Source organism: Equus quagga, chromosome 2 (genome assembly GCF_021613505.1).
Source record: "Equus quagga isolate Etosha38 chromosome 2, UCLA_HA_Equagga_1.0, whole genome shotgun sequence".
NCBI lineage: Eukaryota > Metazoa > Chordata > Mammalia > Perissodactyla > Equidae > Equus > Equus quagga.
Window position 1 is genome coordinate 89911862 of NC_060268.1, and position 16537 is coordinate 89928398.

The 16537-nt window shown below is 40.8% G+C and overlaps 1 protein-coding gene across 1 annotated transcript in view; it reads left to right on the top strand.

Moving 5' to 3' along the window:
- Positions 1–7419, top strand: part of AGBL1 (AGBL carboxypeptidase 1) — a 737428-nt gene extending 730009 nt beyond the window's left edge. Inside the window, exon 23 of the mRNA XM_046654855.1 lies at positions 7149–7419. Coding sequence (XP_046510811.1) covers positions 7149–7356 — 208 coding nt within the window. The 3' untranslated portion in view covers positions 7357–7419. The remainder of the gene's footprint in view (positions 1–7148) is intronic.
- The last annotated feature ends 9118 nt before the right edge of the window (positions 7420–16537 follow it).

A 16537-nucleotide genomic window follows, 5' to 3' on the forward strand; every position in this document is an offset into this window, starting at 1 on the left:
ATTTTTGTTTAATGATTATAACTGTTATGTTTATCTTCACTAATAGAAGTCCAGTAGATTTTTGTGTGTTGATCTTGTGAACTATGACCTCATAAACCTTACTTATAGTTCTAGGAGTTATTTTTTGTTTATTTGTTTTTGTACAGTCCCAAATAGAGATCGTTTTATTTCTTGCTTTCCTATATGTATTCCTTTTGTATTCTTTTCCTGTCTTACTGTTCTGTCTAGAACTTCCAGTACTTTCTTGAGTAGCAATAGTGAGAGTAGACATCTTTGACTTGTTCCTGATCATAGGAGAAAAACATTCACTCTTTCACCATTAAGTATAATATTAACGGTTGGTTTTAGTACATGTTCTTTATCTAGGCAAAGAAGTCTCTGTCTATTACTATCTTTTCTGAGAGTTTTTATCTTTAATGGATATTGAGTTCCGTCAAATGTATTTTCTGCATAAATTTATATGATCATGTGATTTTTCTTCATTCGCCTGTTAATATACTGGATTACACTGTTGATTTTTGAATATTGAACCAGTCTGTCATCCAGGGAATTAACTCCAATTGATCAAAGTGTATGATTGTTTTTATATAATGCTGAATTCAATTTGCTGATAGTTTGTTAAGGATGTTACATTTATATTCATGAGGGATATTGGTCTGTAGTTTTCTTTCTTTCTTTTTACTGCCTAGTTTTAGTATCAGGCTAACACTTGACTCATAAGATGAATGGGAAGTGTCCCTTCCTCTTTTATTGGAAGACATGGTGTAGAATTGGTGTTATTCATCTTTAATCATTTTTAGAATTCTCCAGTGAAAATATTTGGGCCTGAAAAGTTCTTTTTTGATAAGTTTTAAATTATGAATTCAACTTCCTTAACAGTTATCAGGCTATTTAAGTGATCTATTGCATATTGGGTAAATTGTGGTAGTTTTTGCTTTTTGAGGGATTGGTACATATCATCTAAGTTGTCAGATTTATATGTGTAAGAGTTTTTTGTGGCATCCCCTTATCCTTTTTATACCTACGGCATCTACAGTGATAGTACCCATTTTATTCCTCATAATTAGTGCCTTCTTTCTTTTTTTCTTTGTCAGAGTGTTTAAAGGTTGGTCAATTTTATAGATCTTTTCAAACAGTCAGCTCTTTGTTTCATTGATATTCTCTTTCGTTTTTCTGTTTCAGTTACATTGGTTTCTGCTCTTATCTTTATTATTTCCTTTCTTCTACTTGCAGTGGGTTTATTTTGCTCTTATTTTTCTACTTTCTTGAGATGGTAATTTAGATTTCTGATTTTAGACTTTTGATATGTTATATTTTCATTTTACTTCAGTTCAACGTATATTTTTTCTTTCCCTTAAGACATCCTCTTTGACCTCCTGAATTGCTTAGAAATGTTTTATTTACTTTCCAAGTGTTTTGAAATGTTCCTTTTGTCTTTCTGTTTTTGATTTCTAGCTTAATACCATTAAGGTCAGAGAACACACTTTGTACAATTTCGCTTCTTTTAAATTTGTTGAGGTTTATTTATGGCTCAAGATATCATCTGTTTTGGTATATATTCTAACTGCATTGGAAAGTAACATGTATTCTGCTGCTTTTGAGTGGAATATTATATAAATATCAATAATTTGTCACTTGATTGTATTGTTGAGCTCCTCTATGTCTTTGCTGATTTTCTGTCTGATTGTTTACCAATCGTTGAGAAAGGAGCGTTGAAGTATTGATTTATAATTATAAACTTGTCATGTTCTCCTTTCAGTTCTATCAGTTTTTGCTTCACATAGTTTGCAGCTATGTCGTTTGGTGCATATGCATATAAGAGTGCTATGACTTCTTGATGTATTGACATTTTTATCATCATATCCCTCTATGTCCCTGGTTATTTTCTTTGCTCTGATGACCACTTTATCTGGTGTTAATATAGCCACACTTGCTTTCTTCTGATTAATGTTTTGATGATATTTCTTTTTCATCTTTTTACTTTCAGTCTGCCTATTTCGTTATATTTCAATTGAGGTATTATATAGACAGCATACAGTCTGGTCACTTTTTTTTAATCCACTCTGACAATTTCTTTTGTAATTGGTGTATATAGACAATTTACATTTAACGTTGTTGATAAGTTAGGGCAACCTTTTCCATTTTATTGTTTTTCTATTTGCTCTCTTGCCCTTTTTTTCATCTGTTTTGTTTTTCCTATCTCTTTGTGAATGGACATTCTTTTAGAATTCATTTTGATTTATCTGTAGGATCTTGAGTGTATCTCTATGTATAATTCTTTTAGTGCTATAGATATTACATTATATACACATGACTTACTACAACCTACTGGTGTCACATTTTTACCAGTTCAAGCAAAGTGTAGAAGCTTACCTCCCTGTCCATTCCTTTACCCTCTCATTTGTTATGTAATTATTTTAAATATTTACATAATACAGTAAGAACCACATCATATAATTGCATAATTTTTGCTTCAACTGTCAAACGTAATTTTAATAACTCGAGTAAAAGAAAAATGTATTGTATTTATCTATATTTTCACTCTTTTGTTGTTCTTTCTTCTTCCTTATGTTCCCAAATCCCTCCTTTTATTATTTCAGTTCTGTTTAGAGGATTTCTTTTAGCCATCTTTTTAAAGTAGGTCTGCTGGTAACAAATTCTTAAAATTTCATTTCCTATAAGAATGTCTTTATTTTCCCTTCATTCCTGAAGGAAATTTTTGCTGGTTTTAGAGTTCTAGATTGGTAGTGCTTTTCTTCTAATATTTGAAAAATGTGTTCCATTTTCTTGCAACTCCTGTGTTTTCTGGATGAGAACTGTGCTATCATTCAAATTATTTTTCCCTATAGTGTTGTTCCCCTAAAGTTTCTCTTTCACTGCTCTCAAGATTTTTAATTTGTCTTTACTTTTCAGAAAACTGGTTATGACTATCTTGATGTGGATTTCTTTGTGTTTATTTGTTTGGGGTTTGGTCAGCTTCCTGTATTTGTAGGTTTATGTCTTTTGCAAAGTTTAAGAAGTTTTCAGTCATTGCTTCTTTGAACACTTTTTCAGCTTCTCTTTCTTTTGGAACTCTGATGAAGTGAATGTTGGATTTTTTGTTATAGTCCCACAGGGTTTTGATATTCTGTTTATTGTTTTAATTAATTTTCACTCTGTTCAGATTGAGTAATTTCTATTGTTCTATTTTCAAGTTCGTTGATTCTTTCCTCTGTTCCTTCCACGTTGCTGTTGAGCCCATCTATTGAATTTGTTTTTAGCATTTTGTATTTCTTAGTTCTGAACTTTCCAATTGGTTCCTCTTTGTATCTTCTATTTATTTTCTGAGACTTTCTGTTTCTTTGCCATGTTTTATATTTCTGTTGTTATATTTCTCACCTTTATGATTTTATTTGATTCTTCTTTACATCTTCCATTTTTTTCTTTTTTGCTGAGATTTTCTATTTCTTTACTGAGACATTCTAATTTTTTTCATGTTTTCCCATAATTACTCAATATAGCATTTATATGATGTCTGCTTTAAAATCTTTGTTAGATAATTTAACACCTGTGTCACCTTGGTATTGGCATCTATTGATTCTCCTAGTTCTTGGTATGGTGAGTAATTTTCTTTTGAATCCTGGACATTTTGGGTATTATGCTATGAGACAATAGATCTTATTTAAATCTTCTGTTGGAACAGGTCTTCTCTGACAACACTCAGACAGGAGAAGGGACCCCTGTTACTGCTAGGTGGGAGTGAAAATCTAGGTTCCCCATTAGGCCCCAATGACACCAAGGGTGGTGAGGGCTCCTGTTACTGTTGGGCAGTCATGAGAGTTCCAGCTCCCCACTTTGCCTTCCCTAATACCACTCTGAATGGAAGCAGTCAGAGTACCTTGTTACTGCTCTCCACTGACACTGGTGGGGGATAGTCTTGTTACTAACAGTTGTGTGTGGAAGTCCAGGCTCCTCACATGGCCTCCACTGTTACTGATGGGGTAGGAGACCTCATTATTGTACATCAGGGTAGAAAGTTCTGGCTCCCTGTTCTGCCTTCCCTGATACCGTCTCATCATGGGGAAAAGGAGGGGTTTGGGGGCACTTCATTCCAGTCTGGTGAAAGTAGATGTCTAGGCTCCTCACTGTTGTTGGCAGGATAGGGTGGGGCCACTGATTTTTCTGTGATGTTTGGCTGGCATAGAGCTACTATGGTTTAACACTTGTCTTTCTTGCTAGGATGCCCTTTTCCTCATCATTTGGCTAGAGAGAATAAACTCTTGTTATACCTCTTTTTATTTGTACTAGTTAGCATTTCTAGGTTGTCGGCTTCTCCAGCTCCAAGTCCAGGCTATATGAGACAAAAAGAAAAGCTGGGGGACTCGCCACCATATTGGCCTTTAAGTCCCAAGGCTCTAATATTTGGTCTGACCCCTTCTCTCAATATTTCATCCACATTTCACAATTTTATTACATTTGTTTTATATATCATAGTCAGTGTAAGTTATAAATAGCAAAAGAGAGAAATAGTTTTCCATCTGTCTGGAAGTGGAAGTTTCCAAATATGTATTTTGATTCCTTAATTTACAGAATACTTACACTGCATTTGGGCAAATAAGTGAGAGACATAATTAAACTATTTCAGGCCTTCTTAATTTATGTATATATATATAATAATTTTATAATATATTATATTTATATTTTATTTATATATGAATGACAAAGGAAACCATTTTTGTTTGAAATCATTAAAACTGATATGATAATTATTGCTTAATTCATATATAAAAATCCTTGAAAAAGATTCAAAGAGAAATTAATTCCCCAGAAGATGGTCCAAAATATAGATTTTTCTACATATATGCCTGTTCTATGTTCAATTTAGCAACTCTTTATATATATATATATATATGTATATCTACTGTGTTCTCAGCACATTCTAGGTGTTCACAGGATAACATAAATATTAATCAGACAGAGACATGGGCCTTATTCACAATAAGACTATAAATATTATTAAGGATAACTACAAATAAAGTGAATACATGAAGATTAATACTTAGAGGAAGGACATTTCAATAAGAGATGGAGTTATCAAAACAGTCACTTGGCGGAAATTAAAATGAACTTTTAAAAAATGATATATTTTGTTTGGTTGGATATTGAGGAATTGGAAAATCATTTCAGAGGTAGGAAATTGGTTGTAGGAACAAAGGCTTAGGAAAACATTCAGTCTGCAATATTTGAATGGTCAGGACAAGAACAGCCTCACAAGTTGACTGTGGTGGGAAAGGCTCATGTCTGTGAGTGACTGGAACAGACCCCACGGTGGAGGAAATCAGGGCCTTATCAGGGGAAGACTGACCTAGTTGTTACTCATAGACTCCCACCAATTGGACCCTTTAGGAACATCGCATTGATACTCACATTGCATTAATAAGCAAGGGCAAGCCATTGCAAGTTGCTGAATTTGAAAATAGCATCATAAATATGATGTTTTAGAGAAATTATTAGTAGTGCCAATTTTGGATGGTTTTGCAGCAGTTATTGCAGTAGCCCAGGTATGATTCAAGAAATCTCCATGCAGGCTCTCCTTCAACATCGTGTTTCGCCATCTTTAGCATCCACAGTGGAGCAGTGGAATGAAAATGTGTTGATTGCTTTTATTTTGTGAGGCACTCTGCTAGATAGCATCCAAGTATTTTCTCTCTTAGTATTCACAGCAACTCTTGAGGTATTTTATTGCCATTCTCTGAGATTAAGGAGTTTTCCAAGGTCTCATAGACAGAATTTAAACTCAAGCTTTTGGCATTGCACAGCATTGTCATCTCAGTACCTAGCATGGTGACAAGTGAGTCACAGGCATTCAGTGTTCTTGCTGACTTGATGTCGTGTTACAGCTGGGCATCTCTTACCTTCCCTTACTCAGCTCCTTTATCACCCACCATTCAGCCTGTAAAATATGGTGATGATTTAATGCTGTGGTGCTGTGGAAACAAGGCTCATATTTCTTCCTCTTCCTCTCCATTCAGGCAGTGTCCCACCAGACCTTCAGTTTAGGGTACTGAGGGCCTGAAGAGCGTGGAAGCAGCTCACATCAGTCAGTAGACAATTAAGAAACAGGCCTCAGATGCATTTCCGGAGCTCACATGTAACCACGCCGTTGATTATCCATTTTCATTGTTTATGGCGAGGCAGGTGGATGAACAGCTCTGCCTAATTTATGAAGTGCTTGCCTTCTATAAATCACAGAGTAGAAACCCAGCACGCTGCTAATCCTAATTGGTTAAGTCCTAAGTAGGGAGTGATTAAAAAGTCTTCAGGAAAGAAGGTACCTCATGCAAATGAGGGAGGCATACACTTACTTGGGAGGAAATTTTCCCTGCTCACAATACATGGTCAAGGTCTGGTGTCCACTCCTATTGCCTCCTTCTGTCTCTTGCTGGTCAACCCCTGCTGATTTTTCCATTTGTGAATAAAATGGCGGGAGGTTGGGGAGATGATGAGGAAGCACAAATATAGTAGAAGAGCATGCCATGTCCCCACTTACTCTCTCCCTTATTAATTCCAACCAGGATTAATTTTCTATTTCCAATAAATCACTCATCACGATGAAGGAGCGCTATGCAATATGACTCACAGTGCTGTCAGTTAGAGTGGGAAACATTAGGGATTTTGAGTCTTACCTATCTGGACTCCAGTCCCACTCTTTCCTGGGTGTAGATGACTTGGCATTCTCAGGTACTCAATGATGGCCTTCTCTAATTTTTCACTTCAAGTATAAAGGACGCTGAAGACATTAAATGTATGAGGCTGCCCACGTCTTGTGATTGGAAATCTTCTGATTGGACTTAGAAATGCAGACTCTGCTGGCAAAAGAAGAAGGAAACCCATAGATTTTATATGATTTCCTTCTCCCATCTCAAGGTAGTGGATGAGAACATATACAGAGTACGGTGCATGCAATACTTAAAGGAGCAGGGGCTCTTGAGATTAAAGCTCAGAGAAGATAACTCTTACCCTCCTTTTCCAACCAGTTGTAAACATTCCTTCCTTTGAGTAACTTCTCTTTTCGTTTCCCCCTCGTTTCTCTCCATCTCTCTCTTTCTATTTCCCTTCCCCTCTGTATTTTTCCTCCCCCTCCCTTCCTTTCTGGGAACTCATGGCAGATGCAGCAGCAGCAGCAGCAGCATCACTTCAGAACTGGATGATGAGCCCGCCTGCCTAGAGGAGATTGATTACAGTACAGACAGCAGCTCAGACCAGGAAGGGAGCTTCTCCGAGCTGGACCGGCTGATCCAGGAGTGTGCCTTCAATAAGGAGGAGGGTGACGAAGAAGAGGAGGGGCCAGGACAGGGAAGAAAAGCCAGCCCATAACCCAGAGGTTCAAGAAGAGGTCTATGTCTCTAACCATTGGACTAGCAGCTGTGTTGTTTCTTTATCATCAGACACACAAAAAGCCAGCCCATGTGAGCTCAGCAACCCTATTTCCAGATTTTACTCTAGTTTCACTGTGCATAGAGACTAGCTACTTCATAGTTACATATATGTAGTTAGGTGGCCTTTGGAGCCTATGCGAGCTGCCATGATGCATGAACGGAACATTCTTAAGATTACTGTGGATTCTCTCAAGACCACACTGAACGCTTCTCCTTTCCTGTGCTTCAAACTGGAGTAGACTGGAAGCAGAGGAGTTGGGCTTTTTTCTTTTCTTCTCAGCCAGAATTCTGAGTGGTTGCTTAAGTCATTCTACATATGAGTGTCATCATCCACTGTTGTCTCCTTAGGATAGCATCTGAGCTCCCCAGCCCAAACCATGTGCCCCACTGAGACTCCGAGGGTACTGGCAGCGTCTTTAGTTCCTGGGTGATTGAACATGAAAGGCTGTACAACAAGGACATCGCTAGTATCTTCCTTGGTCTGTTTTTACAGTATATATTTTTCAGATCCAGTATAGGCCAGGAGCTATTCTAGATTCCAAAGGAAGGGGCATGATGCTGAATAAGACATGGCCACTGGCCTTTACAAATTTTAAAGTCCTGTAAAGGATTTTATAGGATCCTCTGTATAAAGGCAACAAGACATCGTGGAAAATTCATTCATTTCACACTCAGATAGATGTGGTTCATAGCCTGGATTGGCAGTAACTTGTTATGAGAAGTTAGGAAAGTAATTAAATTTCCTCAAACCTCAGTATAATGCAGAGGAGCATATCTATAGCGTCAAGTTATTGTGAAGATGAAATGAGATAATAGGTAAAAGTATACAGTTTGGCACATGGTGGACACTCAATCATGTTGGCTTATTTTCCTCCATAACAGAAGCAGAGCGTTCTATATAACAAACGTTGGCTGGAGTCGCATGGTTGGGGAATAAGCCTCTTCCTGGAGGGGATCTGGGAAAGAGGTCATATAAGCGCAGTGCCTAGGAGGTTGAAATAGCTTAGAACAAGTGAAAATGGAGCAAGGCCCTTCAGCATGCAGAGGGAAGCATGCAGCTTAGAGATTTGAATGATGAGGTGTACAGGGCCTATGCACAAAGGATGACGTGAGATGTGGAAGGTAGATTAGAATGGGAGATAAAATGAAGAAAATAAGTTAGATCAAATTGCGTTTGTCCAGGTGCCATATGCATTTGGTTAGGATTAGGTTTGGCTAGGAGACGTGGAAAATCCAAAATAGCAGTAGCCTTTGTAAGATAGAAGTCTGTTTACCTTTCCTGTGGAATTCTAGACATGGGCAGGCCAGAGCTGGGATCACGAGTGCTTGGTGCCAGACACTTGGCTTCAGCAGTTTTCTAGCTCTGCTGTGGGTTGTTTCTACTCTTGGTTTAAGATGGCTGCTGAAGCAGCAGCCTTTGCATCTACATCCCACTCAGCAGTAAGAAGGACAGAAAAAGAATGTGTTTTCTGTATTTCAAAAAGCTATGCATAATGGTTCTGCTTAATCCCACCATCCAGAAAGTGGTCTTATGGCCACAGGTAGCGGCAAGGGAGGTTGGAAATGTAGTCTTTATTTGAGATGGGCCAGGCTAGAAATTTGAAATTCTAATACTAAGGGAAAAGGGAATAATGCATAGTGGGGATAAAATACCTGCCAAAGGGACTTTTCCTGATGTACCTACCACCACCAAGAGATTTTGGAAACAGAATAATTTCAGAGAAAACCCACGGTCTAAACTTCTAGACCAGCAGAAAGCCACAGAACAAAGCTTTGCCATAATTCAACCATGAGGCATACAAAACAGGCATGTGTGCTATGATTGGGGAGTGGATATTATTATTAGTAGTAGTATTGATAGTCCCTTCTTTTTCCAACTCTTTTCCAAATTCCTTTGCTACCGTTCAGAAATCACACATCCATCCTTTGTCTTAGAGCATTCAGACGTGTGAGGGAAATGGCAAAGACACTGAATTCAAATCTAAGCTGACAGCATCCCCACACTTCCCCCATCTTCAATCTTTTCACTCTTAAATGCAGGATAGCATAACGCTTCTGTTTTTTCCTTGCTTTAAGGAGTCAAGAAGATTATATTGTTGAAAACGTTAATGCTGGGAGGGACGGAAATAATGCTAAGTCATCATCACCGATTGGCACCTCAGCTCCAATTAATTTATGGGATTAGCTTCTAGTCATCTAGCCTGTTTCTGAGAGAAAATGACCTGGATAGGTACATTTCTATGAGGCGTGTTCAGGAAAAGCCAGGAACATGGACTATTTACTGATGCATCGATGTAACAAACATATATTAAGCACCTACGAGGTGGCATGCACTTTACTAAGATCAAAGGATGTAGAGAAAAAGACCCACTCTATACCCTTCAGTTATTCACAGTTAAGTGGGAGAGATGAACAATAGCATTTTATTTTAATACAGCAGAGTATGCTATTATGGAGCTGTGCAGAGGATAATATGGAATCACCTAATCTGGTGTAGGGGACAGGGGGCGCATGGTGAGAAAAGTCTACCTAAAGAAGAGATAATTTAGGGAATTTTTGAAAGATGTGCAGGAGTTTCCAGGTTAAAAGGGGAGAAAAGGCGTTCTAAGAAGTGGAAAAAGCTTATGCAAAGGCCCTGTGGTGGGGTTAGAGAGTAAAATGTTCAATATGACTGCTTTAAAAGATGTGCTTGTATGTGGGGAAAGGAGGAGAGTGACAAAAGATGAATTTGAAAAGATAGATGTCAATCACATCAAGCAACATTTAATGTGCCTTGATGAAAAGTTTTAACTTTATTCTGAATGTCCTGGGGGAGAAAAAGAATTTTCAGCCGAGGCATGCCCAGGACTGATGTCAACAGGTACTCATCAGCACCACTGCCCTACTTGTTGATGATTGATTCATTGATTGGCACCCTTACTATGCTGGTTGTTCAACAGTCAGAGGAGCACCCTGGGCATGACGTTACCATATTGGAAGAGTAGCAGGTTTGTGGTGAGGTAGAGATAATAAGCACAATTTGGGGCCATGTTGAATGTTGGGGGTCTATGAGATGTCCAGCTAAAGAGGACTCATAGAAGCCAGAGGTACATCAGGAAAAGAAGTAGAAGAAGGAGAGATGTCCCAAGTGAGCTGGGGACCTGGGTAGAAGTCCTTAGCAACTGAACCCAGGTGCCAGTCAGCTGAGAAGGAAGTTCTTAGAGGAACGGGGGAGTGAGAGAAAGCACAGACTTCCCATCCTTCTCGCTGTGACGAAAGACCATTCTGTGTCACACCACACCAGTCCTCAGGATGGGGCGGGGAGGGCTCATTCACAAGTCAACTCCAGAAAGTCATAGGATCAGCTCTTCCAGCCCAGCCACACGTGTCTCTTGCTGGCCACACCTCTGTAGTAAATTGTTCTGCGAAACGTGTTCTACGAAACTCACAGCCAAATGAGATTACTCACGAATTCCAGGGAGTGGTAGGCACTGATGGGAAACAGATATGGTTCAAAGTGTGCAGAAAGGATGAGAGTTTAGAGAGGTGATGTGGGGGCCAGGCCATGTGCACTGCTGCCCTGTACCAGCTGTTGTGCTCTGCATGGCAGGGCTGGGACTGGGGTTTGGGGGGCCTGGAGGACCTCCAGTTTCCTGGGTCAGACTTGCACACCTTCTGTGATGGGCAGAGGTGGGAAGCTCACCTTTTCACCCTTAGGATAGTTCTACTGTGGCTAGAGAAGCACAGGCTTCTTGTGATCCCCTAGTGATCATGCTTCCATGAACCCCTAAGGGTGGAATCCACTGGCTGTTCATGGCAATTCCCTGTGGCAAGACACTTTTCGGCTCTGTATTTCTTACAGGATAAAGTCTGTAAGTTCTCAGCAGATCCCTTCGCAACCTGGCCCCAATCTCCTTTACAGACTCAAGTTCTGTCAATCTCCAATTGCTTCAATTTGCCATGGGACATAGCTACATTTTATCTCATCACACTTATGCATGTGCGTGAGCATGCACAAAAAATGCGTGCACACACACACACACCACTTCTTGGGTCACACAGCTCCCTCAATGCCCTCTTTGATTTTTCAAACCTTTTCTCATTTTTCCTCTCTCTCTGATAAATATCTCCTATTACCTCACTTGGGGGTATCAAGACCCAGTACCACTATCACCTTTCTTCTGTAAAACCCTCCATAATCCCCCCAAGCCAAGTTATATAATCTCTCCTCTGTGCCCCTGTTTCACCATGTAGACATCCCTTTTATAGGAGGTTTGCCATTTGCAACTTTATTTGTGTGTTTTTTACAGCCCCACTCCCACCCGCCATTGGATGGAGAACTCTAAGATGCATTGACCCACTATTATCTTTCTCGCTTTCCCTGTACCTAAAAGACTTCTTGACACACTGAAGATGCTAAAAATGTAGCTTATTTCCAGCCTCAAAACTGGACAACCAACTTCTCAATGAAATCCCATATCTTTCCCTTAAATTCCTCCATTTTCCATCTCAGATCAGAGTGTGTGTTATAGAAAGAGAAATTGGTTTCACTAAAAGGCATCTAGCACATGTCTAGCCCAGCCTCTCGAGCTGGTGGTTGCCATGGCAGGCTGCTCCCCATGTGAGGATAGCTTAACAAAGAGTGGGGTGGCCTTGTCCTTGCTTGTATTATGCCATTGTTTAGATAAAGTGATGAGACTAGAGGGACAGAGTCTGTAGAAGTCTCGGTGGCTGCAGTATTCATCCAGGTGCTCTGGACCGTAGGCTCACTTTGGTGAGAACTGGCACATGGTTCCATGTGCATCATGCCAACTTGGCAGCTTGGGAGCTTCTTGCAATCCTTTCAGTGAGAATCCAAGAATCCCATCCATTGGCTCCAGTTTCTTCTGGGCCTCCAGTAAAAGGATTCAGAGCCACAAAGAAAATTTGAGCATAACCTGATCTTTGAGTTACAAGCTCGCATTGAGGGTTGCCAATACAGGGAAGGTCTCATTATACCACTAAGGGGAGAAGTTCTCATGCACAGCTTCCATTTCCCAGCCTGGACAACTGAGCTGTAGAGTGATTTCATCTTCCAAAAGAAACCTCTGCTCTCTGCCAAGAGAGGGAGCTTCCATAAAATGCCTGGCATAAGTCATCCTTGTTAGGGACTCAGGACAGTGGCCCACAAGGTGGATCTGAACATTTGCATTCCCATTAGAGTGATGGATTCCTTTTGCTTTGCTAGTACAACCCCCTCCAGCCCCCAAAAGGCTCCAGTCTTGGAACGACACACCAGTCAGTGTAGCCTGAGTGTACTCACTGTGAGATCTTTTTTGGGCAAAAATAATTCATTAGGTCTGGATCCCACTGCTGTCTTCCCAACAGATGTCCTCTTTTGTTTGTTTTGCTGTTTGGCTCCATGAGTGCCCAACTGATTCTTGATAAAAAAGTGTTTAGAAAAAAAGAGAGTGGTAAAAAGAAATTTTTAGATAAAAATGGATTGTATTATAGCCTTTCAGTGCCTAATAATAAAAAAAGATACAGTTGTATATAACTTAAAATCATCTATTACACACATTGCAACACAATGGAACTAAAATTGAGCTTGAGTTCCCTGCCACACACACACACACACCACGCACACACACACACACACACACACACCACACACACATACATACACACAGGCAGGTCTAGGGCTTTAAGCAAGAACACAAAGAGAGTGAGGGGAGGTTTATCATTAGACACATGTTTATACATATAGCGGGTAGCTAGGTGACAATTTTACACCATGCTGTCACATAGAAATCGAGACAGAGTCCTTCTGGGTAGAAAGTGAGGCCCTTTCTCATCAGCATATGACATAAACCAGTCTTCTAGTGTGTGTGTATTTTGAGCCTGCTCAGGTCATGAAGAAAAATGGATCTAGTCTCTTTGGAAGAGAATGCGTACTTGTGAGAGAATTACTGAATTAACCACATTGGGGTCTTATGACAAGTAGCCAAACAGAGCAGAACAATGGACTATTAAAATGCTGGAGCAAACTGGTTATTCTGATTAGGAGCTTTTAATGATCTTCTATAGATATTTGTAGGACCTTATGAGGTTAAAATGATTTCTTAGCAGTAAACAACTATTATGACCACCCCCCTGACAAAATAATAAAAATAATAATTAAGTACAATTCTTTGGAGCAATTCAGTTGAGGTGACTGAGTGTGGCCTTGGTCTTTGGGGGTCAGGGGAACAAATGGCATTGAGATCAATTTAATGGGACAGAGTGAGCAAGCACGGAGGCCAACAGCCCTGGTATCCAGGATATGGAGATTAAATGAGCGGATATCCTTGGGTAGAATAATGTCAACCCTGCCCCACTCCCACTTCAGTCTGAAGAGGAAGATATTTTAGAAGGTATTAGGGGAGGAAAAACCTGCCTACATTCATATTCTGCTCGTGGCCACACATTTGAACTCCCACTACCATTCTGTGCAATAGTTGGGCACTATTATTGCCATTCTCAAAATGAAGCTCAGCTGTACTTAAAGAGACACTTTCAGTAAATGATGGAGCTAGAATCTGCTCCCAGAGAAGTCAGACTTCCCAACTCATGCTCCTTCCACTTCTTCAGAGGAGACAAACATCAACTGTACCATCACAACAGACAGTTACAGCAAACGTGCTGATTACAAATACTTACCATACATGATACTCTAAGACCATCACATGTGTTATCACGTTTAAGCCTTACAACCTAATCCTATAAGGTAAGCCCTTTTGTTATGCTTATCCTATAGATAAGGATGCTGAGGCATGGAGAAGGTAAGGAATGGCCTAAGATTATCCAGCTTGTAAGTAGCCAGACCATGATTTTAGCACAGGCTGTGTGACTCCTGAGCCTGCACTCCAAGGAAAGTGTCTCTCTTCAAAGACCCCAAAGGGCCTTTTAGAGGCCACAGAGCAGTTCTGTCTCCAAGAAGGTGTGTTGTTGTTATTGTTTTCATTCCTTGACTCAAATATAAACAACTCATATTGGACACCCTTGCATAACATTGCACTTCCCCTCAAACTCACAGGTTCCAAGTCAGATTCTCATGATCTTCTCCCACCAAATTCTCCACCTTCAAGTTCCTAAACTTGATCATCTCAATGGGGATCTGTGTTGTCTTGTTTCTTTGTGTGCCTGGTGCACAGCCCAATGTCTGACCGAGGCAGGCACTCCACTCGTCGCTAAACAGATGAAGCCACCAGTCTTGTCAAGGCTTACTCTCACCTTGGTTTTAAATTGGTCCACTCCTCTTTCTTTTCGGTTCATTTCTCACCTGGATATCAGCAATGGTTTCCCTGCTGTTCCCCTCACCCTCGGTTTTGCCTTCTCTCCAGCCGTCTCTTCCCTGTGCAGTCAGATGATATTTGGAATAAAAACGTGTTTCTATTTCTGCTGCTCACAGCCTTTCAGTGGGCTCCCAAGGTCCTACGGATAAAATGCAAATGGAACCCGGCACTGGACCCCTCCCTGATCCAGCCCCTGGCTAATTTTCCAGTCTCCTGTCTTAACTCAAGCCCCTGCTGAAGTCATAAAAAATCGCTTTTAGTTCCGGAGAGCACCTTACACGTATGCTCTCTCTGCTCCCACCTGTGGGCCTGATTCTGTTCATCATTTGTTTCAATGTGCCCTCCTCCAGGTCATCTTCTGTGATCTGATTCTGAGTTCCCATAGCACCTTGTAGAAACCCTATCATAGCCTTGGCTGCATGGTATTGCCTGTGGATTTTTCTGTCCTTCCACCAGACTGGCCATTCTCGGAGAACAAAGATGATGTGGTTCACTGCCATATCCTGAGGACCTAGCACTCTGCCCAGCAATTGGTGGGCCTCCATTAAATATGTGTTGAATGACTGAGATCTTAATTTTCATTCCAAAGGTCTCTCGAGAGTGACCTCCTCCCGTCGCCTCGGTAACCTGTTAAACATGGAGAGCAGAGCTGAAGGAAAGTAGGGCGTGCCTGTGTCCAGCACGCTTAGAGCAGCAAGGAAGCATCCAGGAAAAATCTCCCTCAGCCCCTGGTCTGCGGGGCCTTCTGCTCGGTAATTTTCCAGAAGCAGGTTCCTTTTTTTCTCCAAATGGCCTGTAGAGGTCAGAAAAGTGCCTTGGTTTCCCATCACAGACTGTCCTCTCCCTCCATTAGCATTCACCCCGGGTGTCTACAATTAAGCAGACCTAGGCGCAGCACATAGGAACGGAAATGCATTGACTTTAATAAAACAGAGTGTAAAACAACTTTAGATTGACTCCAGCCTTGTTTATTCTTGCACACTTGTAATTCTGCTTCGGTGTATTCCCAGTCAAAGAGACTATTGTCCTGGGAACTGAAGCGTGTCCCTTCTTCATTGCTACTGCAGCCAGTCCACGGAGGCAAGCTGTACCAGCTTGCAGCTCCTGGCTCACAGCGAAAATGGTTTTGTATTTCTTAAATAAAATAATAACAAAGGGAAGGGCATGTGGGCACAATGAGAGCCGCTCCCACCAAGGTTCTAGCCTTTTGATTTTTTCCAAGTGCATTTAGAGTCCAGAAAAATATGTAAGTAATAAAACTGGAGCAGACACTCTGGTAGCCATGCACCTTGAAATTTAGGAACTGATGATTTTGTTCCATAGATTATTCCCCAGCGTATAGGACAGGGAATTAGATGGGAAATTCAGAGGCCACGCTCTGTCACTTTAAAGTGTGACTTTGGGGATGATCCTTCATTTCTCTGGGTCTCAGTTTCTCCATTCGAGAGTGAGGGGCTGGACCAGATGAAATCTGGGGTCACTTCTATTTCTCATATTCGTTGAAGCTGTGCTGGCTGGCCTGTGGAGAGTGCCACCAGGCCCTAGGCTGGCCCCACGGGTGAAGAGGCAGCGTGAGGTGGCTCACAGTAGCTCTCTGTCTCCTGAGGGCCCCAGGCCAGGCCCGCACAATGATCTTTTCAGACTCGAGATCCATGTTGTTGATGCCCTGCCAATGCCAGCAGAATAAAAGCTTCCGAAATCAGGGCTAAAAATAAAGAATAAAACAAAGTGACAACATAAACAGGAAAACCTAAGGGTGGGGGAATGAATTGAGTCAGCAAACTTCGGGTTTGGGATGGGGACGAATCCAATGTATTTGCTTCTGCA